Genomic DNA, 18900 nt, shown 5'->3' with positions numbered 1-18900 from the left:
TGTCATTCCCTTTTGTTCGATATGGCTCCTGTGTTCTTTCCAATGACCTCCTTTGACTCACTTCTCATAGTCTTTGGCCGATCTAGGGTTGGATACCCTGTTATCCTATAAAAAATGTTCTTTGTAGTCTAAATTGGCCCATCCTCTAACCATAATGAGCTATCGTGTATTCTACTCAAGACAATCCTAATCAACTCAATTTTGAAGACATTTGGAAAATCTAGGGCACAAGTTAACCCTTTCTTCTTGACAATATTGTATTCTTCCTTCAATACTCCATTTTCACATAGTCTTTCATATTCTTCTCTAATTTCCATATCACCTATGCTTCCAAACTTGCAATTATAACAATTCCTGACATCTTGTATCATTAAGACTCATGGTGGTTTCATAGACAATGCACCAGAGGGATCATGTGTATATGCTATATCTAGAATAGCCTTAAAATAGGTTGCTTTATCTTGTTTCTAATTAACTGGACATTTAAAACATATTTTCCCTCTACACCTTTCACTTTCAAAGAACTAGATGCCATCACATATATTTAGGGTTTGTAAAATTTAAAACTATGTAGCTCAACACATGGTAAATACCTTACAAATTTTGAAGAAATAGTGTCGAACAACCATTGAAATCTCCTACAAACACTTATATGAAGTTCTCCAGATTGCCTTATCTCTTCATCTTCTTTCTCGATTTCAAATGATGTTAAATGAGCAAAAATCAATCAAATAGCTCTTAAAACACTGCAATTAATTTGCAAAATTCTTACATAGCTATAAGCTCGGCATCAACTAATTTCTGGCTCACTCGGCATACACATGTCTTTGCATTCATTCGAAAACCATTACGAGCTCAGCCCTAACTAACCAATTTTGTTAGCTTAGCATCCACTAATATTTTACTCGGCAACCATGAGAAATTCTTCATGCTCAGTAGTAACATGAAAAAGCTGGCAAAACTTTTAAAAAATTCTTTGATTTCTAATAACACTTTGCATCTTTATTCATGCATATGTAATCTTTTCAGAACTAAATCCTTGGAATTGATGTATGGTATAACTTTTAAATATCATTACCATATTTACTCCTTTTATAATTTACAGGTCTTGATGGATATAAAATGTTGCAAACTAAATAAAAATCCTAGTGCCAAACATGGTCCAATGAAAAATGCCATAAAGGGCCCCTTTTAAGACTCTTGCATATCCATTGAAAATCACATGCCTATGTGCGTTGATATTTTGTTCCACACATGTTCAACCTTTGACTTGTAGGCATTGTTGTTGTGTCAGTCTAAGAAGCCATCCTTGCCTCTGCATTTTAAATGGTCTTGAATTATGATACACACATCCTCAGCCCTAGGAACAACTCTTTATTCAAGGATATAATATAGATGATTACTCCAAATCCTAATGATTTTGGTAGGCCAGAGAACAATTTAACAATGGAAGCTTTAGTGAATGACATAGAAATGTATTTTTCTCCAGCATAACATTCTGCTCCACATTCAGTTCCCTCTTTTATGTTTCTACACCCGATCATAATATCCAATCGAGCTTCACTTCATGCTCTCAACACAAAGGCTTCCTTCTAATCCGCAGTTTCAAAAGACAGAAGCTGATCCTCTCCCTTCTTCAATCCCCATTAAAGAAATTGGTCATCAGGCAAGCTGGATACGTGCGTCTTGGAGTGGGCTATTTTGAGGAAGAGCTCCATATTGGATGCACTTCTTCAAAGGTACATTTTCTATGTGTATGCTACCTGTTGCCCACACAAGAAGTCAACACAACCTTTACCCTAATCATTGGAAAAATCACTTGTTTGTTGTTAAGTCATACACCAGTAAACAATTTGAATTGTGCATTTGGCAAAAATAGCTTGCACAACGGAGGAAACATATTCTAATAATCAAAACCCAATCACATTTTTCGTCGATCTAGTATGACCATAGAGTGATTTTCCAATTGCCTTCTCATTTATCGATATGTTCCATGCGAGAATTGGAAAACAATTTAATGGACATAATTCCTCCGTTTTGGATCGATCCCACTGACAAGATGTTCACAACAGAATGTCTTCAAAACAAAACAAGCCTCCAGCCACTAACTCATCTTACTGATGAAGAACATCTTAAATTTCACTTTGTCATTAGATCTTGTAGTGTTCACAATTGGAGCAATCCATTTGTTTTTTTCTAATGTCTTCATGAACAAATAAGGCAAAAGAGCCTATAATGGAAGTTCTTGGCTTAATGACAGTCAACAATGAAAATCAATATAATTTGAGCTCTGTCCACAGTGTGCAACACTCAAAACCCACTACTCTCTCATGAGAAAAGTGCTAGGCATTAGTTTCAAAGAACATGCCACTTCTAAGGAAAACCTTGATAAATGATTGACTCGCAATATTCCAATATGCTCAATTTCCTTCTGCTTACAATGTGAAAGTAATCATTTTTCCACCATGACCAACATTATATAGACATAAATAGTCCAATCACAAAATAAAAAGCCACTGAACCAATGTGGTCTCACACTCTCGTGCCAGACAAACTTAATATTCCTTTCCATATATTCAAGTGCTTCAATCCACCATTTAAGCTTTATATTGTCCTCTTGACTCAAGACTCACTTCATTAATACTTTGAATACGATTCTTCATAATTCTTGGGCAATTATGTCACAAGTTTGTGGTTAAATTAAGTATCATGTTCCTTCGTTCATTATGTGTTTCAAAATAGATACCCTTTTGATTTTGAATGACAATATGCATACATCAAGTTCTTATAATGACCAGAGCCATTATAACCATTCTTTTAAAACATCTTCAATTCCCAATGTCATATCAATCTAACGGAATTAGTTGTGCTTCAAAGTGGGTCTGACTTAAAAAAATTCAAACTAAAATATTGGGTCCTTAAAAATGATCAATTAATCACCTCATACTGATTGAGAATGACATTCTTGATTAATCATACATAACTCATTTCTAGCACTTTCTAAGAACTACCCATTTAGTGTTAGAAGGCTCTGGAACTGGCATAAAAAAATAACTAAATCAAACAACCAGTCTCTAAAACCTTACATTCATATTCTATGGTATATACTCTTTTAGTGTACAAAATATTGCTTCATGACGAACGTTCAATCAAAAGCTATTAACAGTCAAAATTGTGTTTTTCAAACTACTTGCAATCAAATATGTTAGAAAATAATAAAGTGCGTTCACTTTTGGCTTTGAAAATAGGTCATATGATCACTTGGGAGCCTTTACTATCATGTGGAGAGTATAAATCTATGATTTGGGCTCATGAGGAATAACTGAGAAAATTTGGCAAGCAGTCAAAGTTGGGTTCTTAGAATTGCAAAACTGGGAACACTAGCAGAATAATGATTTTCACAAACGGAATGAACCTAGGAAAGTGTGCAGAAGGATTTGTCAAGACTTGAAAAATAGCACACTTCAAGTATTTTTGGAGTATAACATAGTAGTACAATCCATTTGGCTCAAACAATTATGGTTTCAAAGTTATGACATCTCGAACAAGGCTACCAATCAATCTACACTTTTAGACACTAATAAAACTTCAAAATTTGCATTTGGAATCACGTTTGAAAACTAGTCAAACGGACTCACCATAGGATCTAATCTAGAATATAGCATGTCTCTAGCCCTAGAATGCACTGTGAAAAAAATCTTTTCATTTCAATCAATTGGGTCAAAGTTATAACTGGTCAAATAGGGCTTCTCAAAATTCTGAACAATATGCATCAACATGATAACAGTAAATAACTAATTTTGAGAGATTCAAAACTTAGTCAAAACATATCAAATGACTTGAAATCTGAAACATACATTCTCTGATATGCATACCAAATATCCCCAAAGTGGTGAGTCTTGAAACTTAATTGGGTACAATATATTCAATTGCCAACAAGGCTTCTTGTCATTGTTTGACACTTCGGAAAAACTACAAATTTAAGCAATGCTCAAAATGACGCTTTACAGAATGATTCAGAATGAAAACTTATCATCATAGGATTCATACATATACTAAATGAAAGGTGTTAAACTCATGAAACACAATATAGGCCTCAAAATGATGACCGGGTACATATGCATGAAAAAAGTTCTTATAGGGGCTCAAATATTTGACTTAATTTTTAGAATGGTACTCAAAATTAGTGCTTCAATTTTGAGTCCCAACAGTGTTGAGGGCGATAATGTACTACATTATGTTGGATGATCATTTTTTAAGAGTTTATTTCTATCACTTCATTCTTTTGAATCATGTTTTCAACATAATAGGAAAGTTTTGTTTTCTTTCTACTTATTCACCTCTCTCAATGCTAGCATCTAGGGTATCTACTCTTAGGAAGTTACTAATCCCCCTCTACATGATGGCCTAATGGTTCTAACTTATGAACATATTAAGACTACCTTTTTTTGGTCTAAATATTAAAAAAGCCCCTAATCTTGTGAGGAAATAGAAGTTTGTTTTCCTTTGATGATGAGAATTTCTCTGACACATAGTTGAACGAGGGTTCAAAGATAGATTATGAAGAGGAAAATAGTGCTAAGAAGAAAGGAAAAGGTAAAATACCTAAAAAGACCTGAACCAATATTGTGGGGAAGAAAAGAAGAATGATCAAGGGGGATGTGTTGATAGAAAAAGATTATAATGAGGATAGTGATGAAATGGATACAGGATAGGGAGAAACTTGAGACACATGGTAAGAATAAAAATATGGCTCCCGATTAGAAAGTGTTGAAAGGTAAGGATAACATTGAGAGGGCTTCATTACCTTCCAACCACAACTACCTTGCTACTGTCAATATATTTTTGCTTCAAGTGGACCATCTTAGGATTTAGCTTAGGAGAGAGAGTATAGGGGGGTTGTGTTTGGAGGATTTGGGGATTAGGGTCCCAAGTTAGAAAATTAATTGAATGGTTAAGGGTAAGGAGATGGGAGATGTGAATTTGGATCAATTGATTGACCTCTCCATGTTGATTCTTAGAGATGCTAATAGGGAAAGAGGGCTTACTGTCCTTTTGGCTACAAGGAACAAGATCTTGGATCAATATAGGGTCATTAAATGGTTTTTCCATGAACTTAAGGAGGTTCATCTCAAAATCAAGGCTCTGGAGGGTAGATTTGAGATGCAAAATGTGGTTGGTATTGCTAAGGATTTGGATGACGAGGTTAACATGACAAATAGGAACAAGTGGTGCTTGTAGGAAGGAGATGGCCAATGAGGGTCTTAAAGCTTTGGAGGATAGGGTATTGGATTTAAAAGGAAAGACTGGTAGAATTGAAGCCATCCTCAAAAATATTGTTGACCAAAACTTCAAATGAAAACATCAAGATTCTCCTCAACATATTGGATAAATCCTCCCTATACAATGCTTTTGTGCATGTTTATGATGAAAATGATTTCCCCATAGACTTGCAAGTTGGGCCCATCAAGAGGACCAAAGCGCATACCAAGAAGGAGTCACCCCCATCAAATGAAGTTAAAGAGCTAGAGAAGATTGCTATGGAAATGGAGAAGCTAGAGCTTGAGGTAGTGAAGTCACTGAAGTGTTTGAGTTAGTGTTGTTGTGTCATGTCCTTTATGTCTAGTCCTTTGGTATTGTTGGTTGTCTTTGTGTTGTCCCAATGTCTGGTTGACTTTTGTCCTTTTCCATGCATGTTTCATGTTTGTCTATGTTTCTATCTTTGGACTTTAATGGATTATATCTCTTGTTCTAAGATATAAAGGGTTTCAAGGCCCCTTCAAACCTTGTTTTCATCTAATCAAAAACTATTTAGCTAATTAAAATTATTGATTTAAACTATAAGACTCACATAGTCTATATTGATTGTTGTCACATTTGTAAATTTGACCATGTGACTTTTTGTTTTTGATTAAGTAAAATAGGTTTTTTACAGGGGTTCCTAAAACCCACCAGTTAACAACATAAAATAAACTAAGTGTTCATGTCTAGCTACTAAGAAATAGAAAAAACAATAAGTCATGCCTAACCAACCAACAAAAGAAAAAGCCAAGAAAACAACAAAAACCTGGAAGAGTGACAAGGGGAGGAGATCTTCTTTAGCTATCTCCTTTTTCTTTAACTCAATCTCTTCCTTGGCCTCGGTCTTGTCTATCTTTGCGTGACTATCATCCTGAGAAGTCAACTCCTCCCTCTTTTCTCTTTTCCACTCTACTCTTTATGCTCAGGCTCTCCTCTTGCGAGGATTCCTTCTCCTCAGTCACCTTGGTCCTGTCCATGTCCTTTTCCTCCTTACCCTTTTTATTCTCCTCCATCATCCCATGCAGTTGAATGATGTTTTCATTTAGACCTTTCATAATGTTAAGGCTCTAATTAGTCGAGCTATGAAGCGTAGTCTCCATCCTTTCCACTCTTTTTTTGATCTTTGAAACCCTAGCTTCTAGTTTGTCAATTTTGACATTCTCTCCCACCCTAACTAGCTTATCCTATCCTTGCAATCTATACTTTATTTCCTCAATTTTGTGAAATATCCATTTTAAGGACCAAAAATTGTCCATCAGTCTATTTCTGGCATTGTTTAGGAAATTCATACCCGTCTCACGTGCATTGTCACTTAGAATAACTAGTCCAGGATCAATAAGCTCTTCTAGCTAAATTTCTCCATCCCTACCCTCGAGCACCTCCAGGTTTATGTGTTCTCTGACAAGCCCTATCTTGGTTGTACCTGCATGGAAATTCCTCCAACTAGTTTTTCTACCCTTTTTGTCTAGAGAAGCCATTGGTTTAACCACGCCCTCATCCTCCTTCCTTTCTCCCTAAGCTTTAGAAATACTCTCCTTACCCTTGCCCTGATCCATCTCAACCTCCTCATTGCCCTGTCTTTTCCTTTTGACTGAGCTTGCCTCCTTCCTAGCTACCTGAGCCCTGTTAGGTCCATCCTCTCTCATGTTTCCTTCCCTATCCAAGTCCATCCCCTCTTCCTCATCATTATACTCTTCCTCTAACTCTTCCTTTTGTTTTATCCTTTTCTCTGAGCCTCTCCCTAGATTCTTTTTATTCTTCTTTATACCCATATCCTTCATGATTTTTGCCACCTCCTCTTCTTCTTCCAAGTGTATACCTACACTATCCTCTGTGTCTGAAGGGATGTAAGAGCTTTCTGTGTCCTCAAAAGAAACCGCCTTCTAGGAAACAACCCTTTGACGAGTTTAAGCTTTAAAAATGCTCATATATGAGTAGTAATAAACCCTCATGGATGACAGGGTTACAATAAAAAAATTTCTTACAGTCCATTATACTCTTATTAGCAGAGAAAAATAGATAGTAGGGGATGGAAATCTTGGTACCATACCTAAAATGATTAAGGATAATGAAATGGTGGGTTCGAATCCTATCAAACCTAGTATCAAGTGTGATATAGGATATAATTTCCCTCAGGACAAACCTCCATAACTTCTTAATAGATGTAGGCCTGTAATAGGCACCCGTCTTCACAAGCTCCTTCATTTCCTTCGAATCCTTAACCGCATTCAAGGAAATTTTCTTGTCCCTAAATAATTTAATGCCCTGGTTTGGGAAGTTAATCACCTCAGCAATAACATCTTCATTGATCTGAAAGTCCACCCCTTCAATCTTTACTTTCCCCTCTCTCCATGTCTTGACCATCAGGTTAGTGATCTTTAGGTCCTAGCCATGAAGTTTTTCAATAAAGGACAAGATAACTCCTTTCAATTTCTCCCACACCTCTCTTCCACTTTTCTGCTTCCTCCTCTGGCTCCCTTCTATGCCTATATTCTACCATGTTGTCACAAATAGAATAGCAACACCTCTGAGTTTTCTGGATGCCTTGAGTCGAGACCTAGTTTATCTCCCCAAACCTATACTTGTCTCCACCTTCAAAAAAGAAAAAGATATAGTAATTACCAAAAACCTTTAAGATCGACCATAAAACATGCTGGTAAATTCTCCAATATTGAAACCTCTGGATCAGCTTGTGTCAATCACTCAGTATAATATACGACATATAAACAACATTAACTACCATTATTACCCTCAATGATGCCTATTTTCCCCTAAATCCTTTCCAGATCCATAATACTTTTTGCGTCCACCGACAAAACCTCTCCACTTGCCCATCTTTGTGATGTGTGCCTCCTTACAACCTCATTTGTCATCCAGTTAATAACCATGTTACCTTCACAATACACATGGGATAGAAAGACCTTATTGAAGAAAAGAAAAATATTTTTCGTTTCCTCAATAATATTCTTTATACTCTAGGTTGGCTGGTGATGACCCCTTAGGCATTTGATAATGTTGTTAGAGTCCCCCTCCAACCACAAATATTTGACCCCAACATCTTTAGCCAATTTCGTAGTTTGGAGGGCAACACTGGCCTCAACATAATGGTTTGTTTGAAAACCTAGGGAGAAAGTAATCGTTGCTATCCCATACCCTTGACTATTTCTTATCACACCTCCACATCCTACTTCTCTAGAGTTTCCTTTAGCTATGTCTTCAAAGTTGGCCTTATGCCAACCTTCTAGAGGTAAGGACTAGGAACACTCCTTTCTTTTAGTCTAAGAGTCAACAGTTCTCTCATTTTCACCTGCAAAAGAGTTAGTTCCTTTTATAAACATATAGTTTTCCATCAGGGCATTTTGAATTATTTCAGATGTTATTCTAGTTGTAAGGTTAGCATCCCTAAAAATATTGTTGTTGTGTTCCTTCCATATACCCTAGCCAAAATGAGGCAAATCCCTTTTGCTTATAGTATGGAGACTATAACCTTTCCAAGAATTATCCCACTGCCTTAAGAAGTCTATAGTTGAGCTAGGAGTACACCAACTCATTCCAAAAGCTTGACTAGATAAAGACTAGACCTCTCTAGAAAATGGGTAGTGGATAAACAAATGATCCACCATCTCTGCCTAGTTTTTGCAAAGGACACATCTATTAGGAATAGGATGTCCCCTCTTGCACAAGTTGTCAGTAGTCAGAATCTTGTTATGGAGTAAAAGCCAGAAAAAATATTGATTTTTTGGGGCAAGACCAAGGTACCAAGCTTTAGCCCGTTTCGGCCTCAAATCCTGCTTCATAATAGCTTGGTACCTCAAGGCCACCGAATAGGTTCCATCCAAAGTATCCTCCCAAACAATCTTATCTTGGTCCTCATTAACAACCACCGAGATCAGAATATTCATAAGGGGTTCAAGGTCCATTGAAATGACATTCAGATCCCTCTAGCCTTGATCATGTCTATACTCAAAAGCAAATCTTCCCACCCTCCAGATGCAAATGCATGCCCATCTCTCAAATTCAGGGATGGCTATAAGAGGCCCTTGAATCAGCCAATTATCCTACCAAAAAAGAGTTTCCTCTCCACTCCCAACACACCATTTTGCCTTTATGATAGCTACTTCTCTAGCACTAAGAGGACCATTCCAAATATTAGAACCTCAAGGAATAGAATCACAAAAAAGAAAATTTTTGAAAGAAGGTCTAGGAAGATATTTATCTTCCATAATGTCCCTCCACTCCCCTTTACTAGAAAAGATTCTCCAAACCTATTTAACTTGGAGGGCTCTATTGAAAGGATGCAGTTTCCTTATCCCCAAGCCACCATTCTATTTTAGGAGACACACATTATCCCAAGCCACCAGGTGTAAATGTTTGTTGCCTTGCAACCCAAACCAAAGAAAGTCCCTCTAGATCTTCTCCATGTGATCCGCAAACTTACTAGGAATCCCAAAAAGACTCAAAGCATAGGTTGGGAGGTTTTGAAGAGTAGCTTTGACGAGCTGACTCTTGCCAACTTGGCTAAGATGACCCCCTTCCAACCAGCCCATTTTTTGTTAAACATGTGACTTTTTGTTATTATGACAAAACAAATCTAATAAAATGTTACAAAACAAAATAGTTTTAAATAAAACAATCCAACAATAATATTTCTAAGAATATTTAATTGAGAGAATTTTATAGGTCTAGACTACGTATTATTCAATTATTTTTAATAAACAGTCCATATTGTGTGGAGATAAGATGGACTACACAATATGGACTGTGTTAAATGAGCTCTTGTATTATGGTATATGGTGCATCTCTCACACACAAGAACATCACAGTTTTCAACTTCTACAAGAAATCCAATTTCCAATCACAACTTCTTAACATTAAACTTATTTGATCACGCTCTTGTTATGGATCAATGACATTGTCAATTCAAATTGCACCATTGAAATGGCCAGGTTGTAATCAAGATCACTGATATTTCTACCATTATTGTAACAGACAAGACCACTTTGATAGAAAACCGTTTCACTCATTCAATTCTCTTTCCACGTAAAAGCTGTTGGATTAGAGAATTTTTTTGTGTACGTCGTAATCGGAGAGGACTATTGGTTAGCTTAAGAAGATTGTAAACAGTTTTAGTGGGTATTTAAATAGGTATACAGATTAATATGCAAAATAATTTTTTTTTTAAATTAGAATTGCTTTATTACAAAACATGGGAATTCTTGATCTGGTGGAAGTATCTTGAAGTTACAAATAGATCTTATTTTCGGAATTAGTCTTCAATCTACTTTTAACCTGGTCCTAGTCAGAAGTCGTCACAAGTAGAACGTCATTTCGACACATGGCATGAGTGTTAATAGTATCAGGGCAAAGGTTCAAGTCAACAAGCACAATGGATCAGTAAAAATTATTGCTTACAATCACAATGATCCAGGGGATGTTTAAACCTTTATGACTACAGCATCATGAAATTCATGAATTCGGTAATCTCGTAGGAGTGCAAAGCCATTAATCAAACAAGTCTCGATAACGATCTGAATGAGTACCAACTGTATCAACATAAAAGGTTCCAACCTGCAAGCGAAACGAATCAGTGAGCACGATGTCCACAATCACAATGGTCCAAGAGATGTTTGAACCTTAATGACTACAGCAAAAATGACTTAACTATTTCAGTATACTTGTAAATTTGTAATCTTAACTTTTGAAAAAAAAAATTATTGACTTAAATCAAATGTCTCTCTTGAAAAATACAATCTTCTCTAATCCTTTAGCTGACTGTATCAGACATTTGCTTTGAAAAGTAAATCTCCAACATGGTTACCTCCTTAAAGCTAGCAAACTTTCAAACCCTCTGGTCTTGAACCATTGCGCCAGTAGTACATCATGAAACCCTAGAATCCAAATGTTCCCTGGTTCCTCCATCTGATACTTCTGTGAATTTCAGGGTTGTCTTTGGAAGCAACCCGACGCACTAATCAGTTAATGTATCTTGAATTATCATGGCTGAAGTAAACGGTGGAAACATTATGGGCAAGGATCTAATTGCAAAGATGATTGTATCATTGTCTGTAATAGCCGCATTTATTAACTTCATCACAGTAGATACTGTTAGAGCATGGAAGAGGAGAGCCCACTGGGTTCCTGGTGATTTTTTTGCTCTCACTGCTATTACAGTCATTTTCCTTAACTTTCTTTGTGACAGGGATGAATCAGTCATAGAGACATTAGAAAATCAGCAAGATAATATCATTGGGAATGATTTGTGGATGGTCCATAGTAGCAGAGTTATGGTGTGTGTGACAGTAGCATATCTACTGCCAGGAATGGCTTCTCCTGGATCAGAAAGCTTGTGGCCCAATTTGATTGTTTTGTCACTAACTATCCTTGTCCACATGTTTTATGAGTTGTATAAAGATGTTACCTCCGTGTTTCTAAAGCCTCAACTCTATGGTGCCCCCTTAGTATACATCTCCCTCATAATGCTCATTCTCCTCCTAGGCTGTGCTCATTTGGCTAGCAGAGGCATTGGAGGCATCCTTGCTCAAAGATTTCCCATCATTCTTTCCAAGACCATACCTTGTCACAAGGTGGTAAAAAACACTTGCAATCATTCAAAGTGTGTCCTAGCTGAGGAAGTTGAGTACACATGGCAAGCAATGGAAGATGAGGTATTTAAAGCATGGATAGTTGCTCATGCTTATTCTCCTGAATATATCATTGCCAAGTCTGCTCTGTCTTCCTCTGCAGCAACCATAGTCTCAGTTCAAATTGTAATATCAGCAGTAGGATTGATCAACAAAGGCCACAGAGTACAATTCCACAACATACTGGACTGCTTCAAGTTCATATCTATTGTTCTGCAATGTGTATTCATTCTCATAGGGTGGGCTGTCGTTGGATGGAGATGGTGTACTTCAGTAGGCTATTGTGGTAAATGGAGAAGCGACCCCAATGGAGAAACCTGCTATGGCATTTTCAGGATTGAGGATTTTTGGACAAGGCATATAAAGGAGCTAAAGGCCCAAAAGAGGGAGCTCCCTGAAGCCAAATTTCTCAGCCAAAAAGTAGAAGGCCTTCTAGCCATGAAACCCATAAAAATAATGCTGCCTGGTAAATTGCTGCACTTGCTTTTGGGGATACAGTGGATGATGGCCTTATTCAGTAAGACATGTTGGGCTCTTTCTCTCATGCTCTTCCACAACCGAATAGTGGATAAACTAATACATATCTTGTTCTCAAACCACATAGAAAGTGCATTCAAAGATTTCCCAAAATATGAAAAGGTTCTGGATGGTGTGCAAATGATGGGAGAGACTCCACGGAGCCTGTGGCTGGTTAATCGAAAAAACATTGCAAAAGCTAAACAACTTATGAAGCATGGAGAAGAAGATGGAGTAAGTTCTAAAAGGCTGATTGAGTTTTTGACAATAAAAAAGACCCCCGCTGAATTGGAGTACTTGTACAAGTTGAATCCACGACCATTGGAGGTCGAGAAGTACTTCATGGACTTGAACAAACATTCTTGGAAAATGAAAGCAGTGTCTCTGATAAGTTTATGCATCAAACTCTGCCCACGAGTCGGTAAAAATTGCTTGGAGGTCTACTCTGAAGCATGGGAAGTTATAGATTTTGTTGAGAAGACTGATTTAGAAGCAGGTGGAATCATGGACGATGCAGCCGATAGACTCTTCTACACATTGAAACAGAGTATTCCCTCAAACAAATTCGCTTATGCTCCTACTTTTAGTCCTGCTGCAGTAATAAGAGAACTTGTGATGGAAAGTGAAAAAAGGGCAGAACTATCCACAGGCCATAAACTTCGAGGTAACAATCCTTCTGCCCTTGTAAAGTTCCCCAGAAGAAATAGAGAAAATAAAGGAGTTTGTTAACTAGAGTAGTATAGAATAGAATGCATGGTGGTCCTTTTTGTATTAAAAAAACTACCGATCAGGGTATATGTTCCACTAAAACTGTCAATTTACGTATTTTCTAACTAGCTATATTGTGGCACTCTTTCAATTATATGCAGATCAACACCAACAAAATATGGTGGAAGATTGGGAAACGGATGCAAACATTTATGAAATGGAAGAGATCGGCATCCCTATGCAATCAGTCAATTTAGGTAATGATTCCATAGCTTGGAAGGAAGTAGCAGCAGCCACAGCAGTTTACAGATTATGTGAAAGTATTGACTGTAAGTTTAATATGGATATAAATGTACTGTTAAAAGAGATAGAATGTTTACTGGCAGACATCATATGTGCTTGCCTACACAAAACAAAATCTGCCTTGATTATCAACTCCAAAAAATGGGCAAGAAATGCAGAAGAAGATAAATTGGGGAGAGCACTATATACGGCAGGAAAAGCCAAGGCATTAATGGAAGAGTTGGATGCTACTGCTAAGGATTGTGCACAAAAGGAAGCAGCTTGTCCCATTTTAAACTCATAAGTTAGTAATTGTTAGGTAGTCATAAGCCTGCTAGCGATCGTTGCTTGTTAATCATATTTTGGGCTCCCAAGTATAAATGTGTTAGTGTATTGTCATGTCAATTGCCCTGCACCAGATAAGGTAACAGTAATTGGTGCATTGAATAGAGTTTACCGTGTAAAAATGTGAACTGTGTTTCAAGCCTTGAATATGTTTTTAAGGGTTTCGAGTTATGTTATATTGAAGCAATAATATTTCAAATGACCATTTTGGAAGAACTACAATGGGATGCATTTTCTATTGAGTATCTGCAAATGTAGAGCATTCCACGTACCCAGAAAAATCTTGTCATTAGAAATTTTCAATTATCATTATTGGGTAAGGTAATTATAATTTAATGGCAAGAATTTGAATGGATGACATGTCTAACAATTGAGAACTGAAAAGTTGGGTACTTCTTCTTGATCCTGTAATTCAAATCATTAGAGAGTAGGTTTAATGTTTTGCAAGCCAAGAAAATCATTTATTCTCCAGCAGTTCTTAATGATTAGAACTTGATATACCCCTAGAATGATGAACTTAGAAGGGCGAGAATTCAAGTCATAAGAGCCTGAGAAATTTAATAAACGGGCTGTAATTCATAATGGAAGAACATTCCTTCAGTGTCATGGAAAGGTACAGGTAGATGGTCAGGCCCTAATTGATGCTGGGATTGTTCATCCTCCTGTATGCTTCATCTGCATTTCAATACAAAATAAGACAGAAATGGCTATCCAACCCTTTCTATTTCTATGAATAAGTATCCATACCCTTCATACATCATAATAGATACCATCTACATCTTATAGAAACTGGATAGCCATTTCCGTCTAAGAAATCATTGATGCTGATGATAATATATTCTTTACTGAAACAAGTGACATTATTAAGCACCCTTCACATTTCTTGTTTTGGCTTGCTTTGCTCTTCATCATAATAGAGTGTGAAACATGAGCGATGCTTCCAACATTAGCTTCTTTACTGAAACACATGAAAGGCGTGAGTTTCCATGAGAATTTCCATGAAAGACATTAGTATAGCAGAGATACATGGATAGGGTCCCATATTAGCGCAAACGATCATGCTGGGTAAAGGCACAAAGATGTCTGAATTGTTTTGGGGGAAAACGCTTCACTTGAAAATAAGTTTCATTATGAAATGGCCACCTTGAATGTGGCATTGATTCTTTTTGGGGTTTTTCACAAAAACCCTTTAAATTTTTACCTTCCCACCATATTCCCTCGCATTCCAGAATTTTGCAATATAAAAATAAAAGGGAAAACTTTGAAAATATACATTTTAACATTTTAATTATTGTGAGTAATTTATTATCTAAGGTTTATTAGAAGTAGGTAGTTAAACGTAAAATTCAAAATTAATTAAAAATAATAATGTTTAATGAAAGATAAATTGTAAGGGTTGTTGAATTCTTATCTCTCAACAAGTTATGGAAATTAATATTGATGTTTTTTTAAGGAAACCTAATTAGACTAGTATTGGCGAGTTGGCATGATATTTATACATAGTTCTTGAACACAAGTATTTGTGTATCTAATGTTCAAGTGGTTGTGCTAGGTAATGTAATGTTTGTTGGCTCTTAGGTTTAGTTATTAAACTTTGTGGAATGTGATTAGTAGATTGTCTAGTCAACTAGACAAATGATTAAATGTAGTGTTGGAATATTGTGGATAGAAGACAATTATCTTTAGAATAGTCTCATATATTGGATCAATTAGTGGATGAAAAAAATATTTTCTAATATTTTTTAATTTTACTTGATTCTAAAATATCTAATTGAATTTTTTTCCTTCCATTAAAACTTCAAATAAGCTAAATGAATTAAAAATAATGAGATTTAGTAATAGAAAGGTGAAAGTTCCTAAACAACATTTTTATTTTTTTAAGGATTAAATAATATTATTATAAAAATTAATTGCAAGTATAAATTATAATATGATTTGGATTAATTCTAGGATATCCAAATTTAAAACACATATATTCCTTTCAAATGGTTCAAGTTAGAAAAATAGATTCGACCTAATTATTAGATTTCACTGTACTTATTAGGGATGAAATTCACAATAGGTAAAAGTGTGTCCACAATGTTTACTTTTTAGTTAGTTATATCCCTCCTTTTGATTAAATACAATTTCCATATTTACATTCTAAATAAAGTAGCCAAGCTCTCATATTTAGGTGAGGTTGTTATGATTGAAACTTAAATGCATCCACATGCACAAAAAGAATAATTTTATTGCAACTTGTGTGTGTGAAATATGGTACCTGCAACTAAGTCATTAGATTCATGGTTAGATTAATCACATAATCCAATAAACAGTTATGTAAAAATATGATAAATTGACATATTGCCTTCTATTCAAAGAGATTATGAACTACTCTTAGATTTCTAGCTAATCAGTGACTATACACTATTGAAAGGAAGGATTTAGAATAAATATAAATCAATCTTTCTTTTTTGTATTTTTTATGCAAATAATAAGAATTTAATCTAAATAAGAAATACTAATATAATAGGCAAGATTAATCTTGATGAAATGCTAATTCAAGCTAAATGAACAATAATTGATGCTGAAAAATTGATCCATAATAAATCTAAAGAAAATCGAGCATGATAACTTTACTCTTCAATTGCAGATGGGAGATGAGGGATTGAAGACCTGAATTTATAGGCCCAAAGGTTGAGTTAAAGCTGAGTTCAAATACCTCTTGTTGATCAAATACCTTGGGAGGTGAAGCATAGTTCACTTTTTCGAATTAGTGTTTTTTTAGAAGATAGGGGAGTTAACTGATCCATCTAATTAATAGAGCCTAGTCAACATCTTATCCCATTTTAGAATTTCTGCATGATTTAGTTAACTTGCCTTTTTCATTTATGCATAATTAAGTTAACTATTATTATTTATCTTATTTGACAATTTCATTTTTAGATTCATCTCAGCTTGTTAGGCAAACTTTGTTTATCTTGTTGTTTTCTTGATACTATCAAAATTTGCCTTGCAAACTAAGAAATTTAGAAATTCTACTAAATTGTTGTCCGGTTTGTTGAGAAAACCTATACAAGTCATGATTTTAGAACCCGTTGTCTCTATTTTGTTGTATGGAAACCCCTATATTGTTATCTAGTGACCCTTGTGATGTCTTGATGAATACAAGTATATGTTGAATTACTTCCAAAATTTGCATTTATGCCATATGGACCTGGCATTTTGTCGTACGAGCCTTTCATTGTGTCATTTGGGACTACATTTACTCATAAGAGCCTATAGGAAAATTACAAAACAAGGAGTGAAATTTGTCCAGTTTGGTCTTGTATTTGCTTTGATCATTTTCTAGGTCAAAATAATAAAATCTAAAATTGAAACTTTCAACTAAAATCTAATCAAAATATTGATTTGTACACAAACTAGGCTTGCATCTTCCACCAACCTGTTATTGTTTACTATGTTGTCACACGTGTTTATGCGAAAGTCACCATCTCAACTATTTAGCCATCACTTTTAACAACTTGTACCTTGTTGTGCTTCACCCTATTGTTATCATCATCATCCAACTAAGATGAAACTTAGACACAATCTTGATTGTATCCTACTACTACTATACATCTTAATGCATGTTCAAACTATAAGTACAATAAAACTATCTATTGAGAGATATAGAACAAGTAAGAGCCCTACCTAGATTTTGACATTCTCTTCATCTAGTGACAAGTCATTATGATCTTCATCAAAAATATAATATCCTTTCATAAAATGAATGCTATAAGAAATTATAAGAATGAATTTAAGCCATTGTTCCAAGAATAATTTGTAGATTGAATATTTGACAACTCATCTCCTAAACTTGAGTTTATCACCCAGAGAAAACATCTACAATGGTAAGAAGGAAAAATTGATATATCAGTACATAATCTAATTAAAACATGTATGAACACAATCGAGAGAATGAGGACCTTCTAAGGGCCTCTAGAAATCAAAATGATAACACTATGCCTAGAGGTTCATTAGGCGATTCAACTAAAATAGAACCTCCTGTTATTGAAAAATGTCAAATAGAAAATGATTTCTTGAAGATGGTGGACTTATTGATAGAAAAGAGAGAAGGAAAGGTACTTCCTTGAACTCACTCTTGAAGGATCTAAACATCCACCCTACTTTGATGTAGAAACTATTATAATTAAGGAGGAAGATACTCCTATGTCTCTTCCCACCAAATAATTGCAAGTCATGAAAACTCATATGCAATAAATGATGAAAGAGAGGGATAAAGTATTCATTAGATGTCATTTTTTCATTCCCCTCTGACAAGAATATGTCTATGCCTCCTTTTCCTAAAGGAGTGGAAATAACAAAATATGATAAGTACTTTGGTACCTCTAATCCCCAAGATTATATTAGAGATTTTTATGATTTATCCATAGACTTCATGCATGATCAATCATACCCTAGGGGTTTGTTTTCATGAAGTTTGAGTGAAGAAGCGTTGAAATGGTTTTTCAGATTACCTTCTAGAATTAAAAAATTTAATGAACTTGCAAAACTATTCATATGACAATACTCCTATAACATACAAAATCTTATAACAATGATGGATATTTGTAATACCAAATAGAGAATATGATAGCTTTTGTGACCTTCCTTCAGAGATGGAGGCAGGTATATTCTAGATACTCCTCGTAAATCCATGAAGATGAAAGAGTGGATATCTTTGCCAATATCATCATTCCTAAATTAAACTATAAAATAAAACTAAAAGGGCCATTTCATTTGTTGACATGGTCAAACATGTTATACAAATAGAGGATTTCATGATCAATAAATAAGAAATGTCCTTATACAAAGACACTAAATATGGAGCTAACTCAAGAAAAGATATAAAAAAATATAACTACAAAAACTATTTTCAATCTAATGAGTAACATGCAAGAATAAATGGAAACATATTCAAAGATAGACCCTAGGTACTAAGACCTAAGTGTGAATTTACACCCCTAGGAGAACCTCTTAAAACACTTTTCAAGAGACTCTTGCAAAATGATATCACCTCATTATTGGATAATTAAAGACCATATGTACCAGAAGTAAAACCAAATGGTGGAATGATAACCAGTAT

The 18900-nt window shown here is 35.3% G+C and overlaps 1 protein-coding gene and 1 pseudogene across 1 annotated transcript; one reads left to right on the top strand and one right to left on the bottom strand.

Annotated features, from left to right (window-relative positions):
• The window catches only part of LOC149573302 (delta(24)-sterol reductase pseudogene), a 90097-nt pseudogene extending 82432 nt beyond the window's left edge, over positions 1–7665 (bottom strand).
• A 3632-nt stretch (positions 7666–11297) lies between these two features.
• On the top strand, positions 11298–13752 carry LOC149573301 (uncharacterized). The gene is made up of 2 exons (XM_089815937.1): positions 11298–13122; positions 13328–13752. The coding sequence occupies exons 1-2, from the start codon at positions 11298–11300 to the stop codon at positions 13750–13752; spliced, it is 2250 nt and encodes a 749-aa protein (XP_089672063.1).
• The last annotated feature ends 5148 nt before the right edge of the window (positions 13753–18900 follow it).

The sequence above is a fragment of the Cupressus sempervirens genome, chromosome 2, assembly GCF_028749045.1.
Source record: "Cupressus sempervirens isolate cs-2001-9-10 chromosome 2, ASM2874904v1, whole genome shotgun sequence".
Taxonomy (NCBI): domain Eukaryota; kingdom Viridiplantae; phylum Streptophyta; class Pinopsida; order Cupressales; family Cupressaceae; genus Cupressus; species Cupressus sempervirens.
Note: the sequence above shows the minus strand (reverse complement) of the source record. Positions and strands in the feature narration are given on the sequence as shown.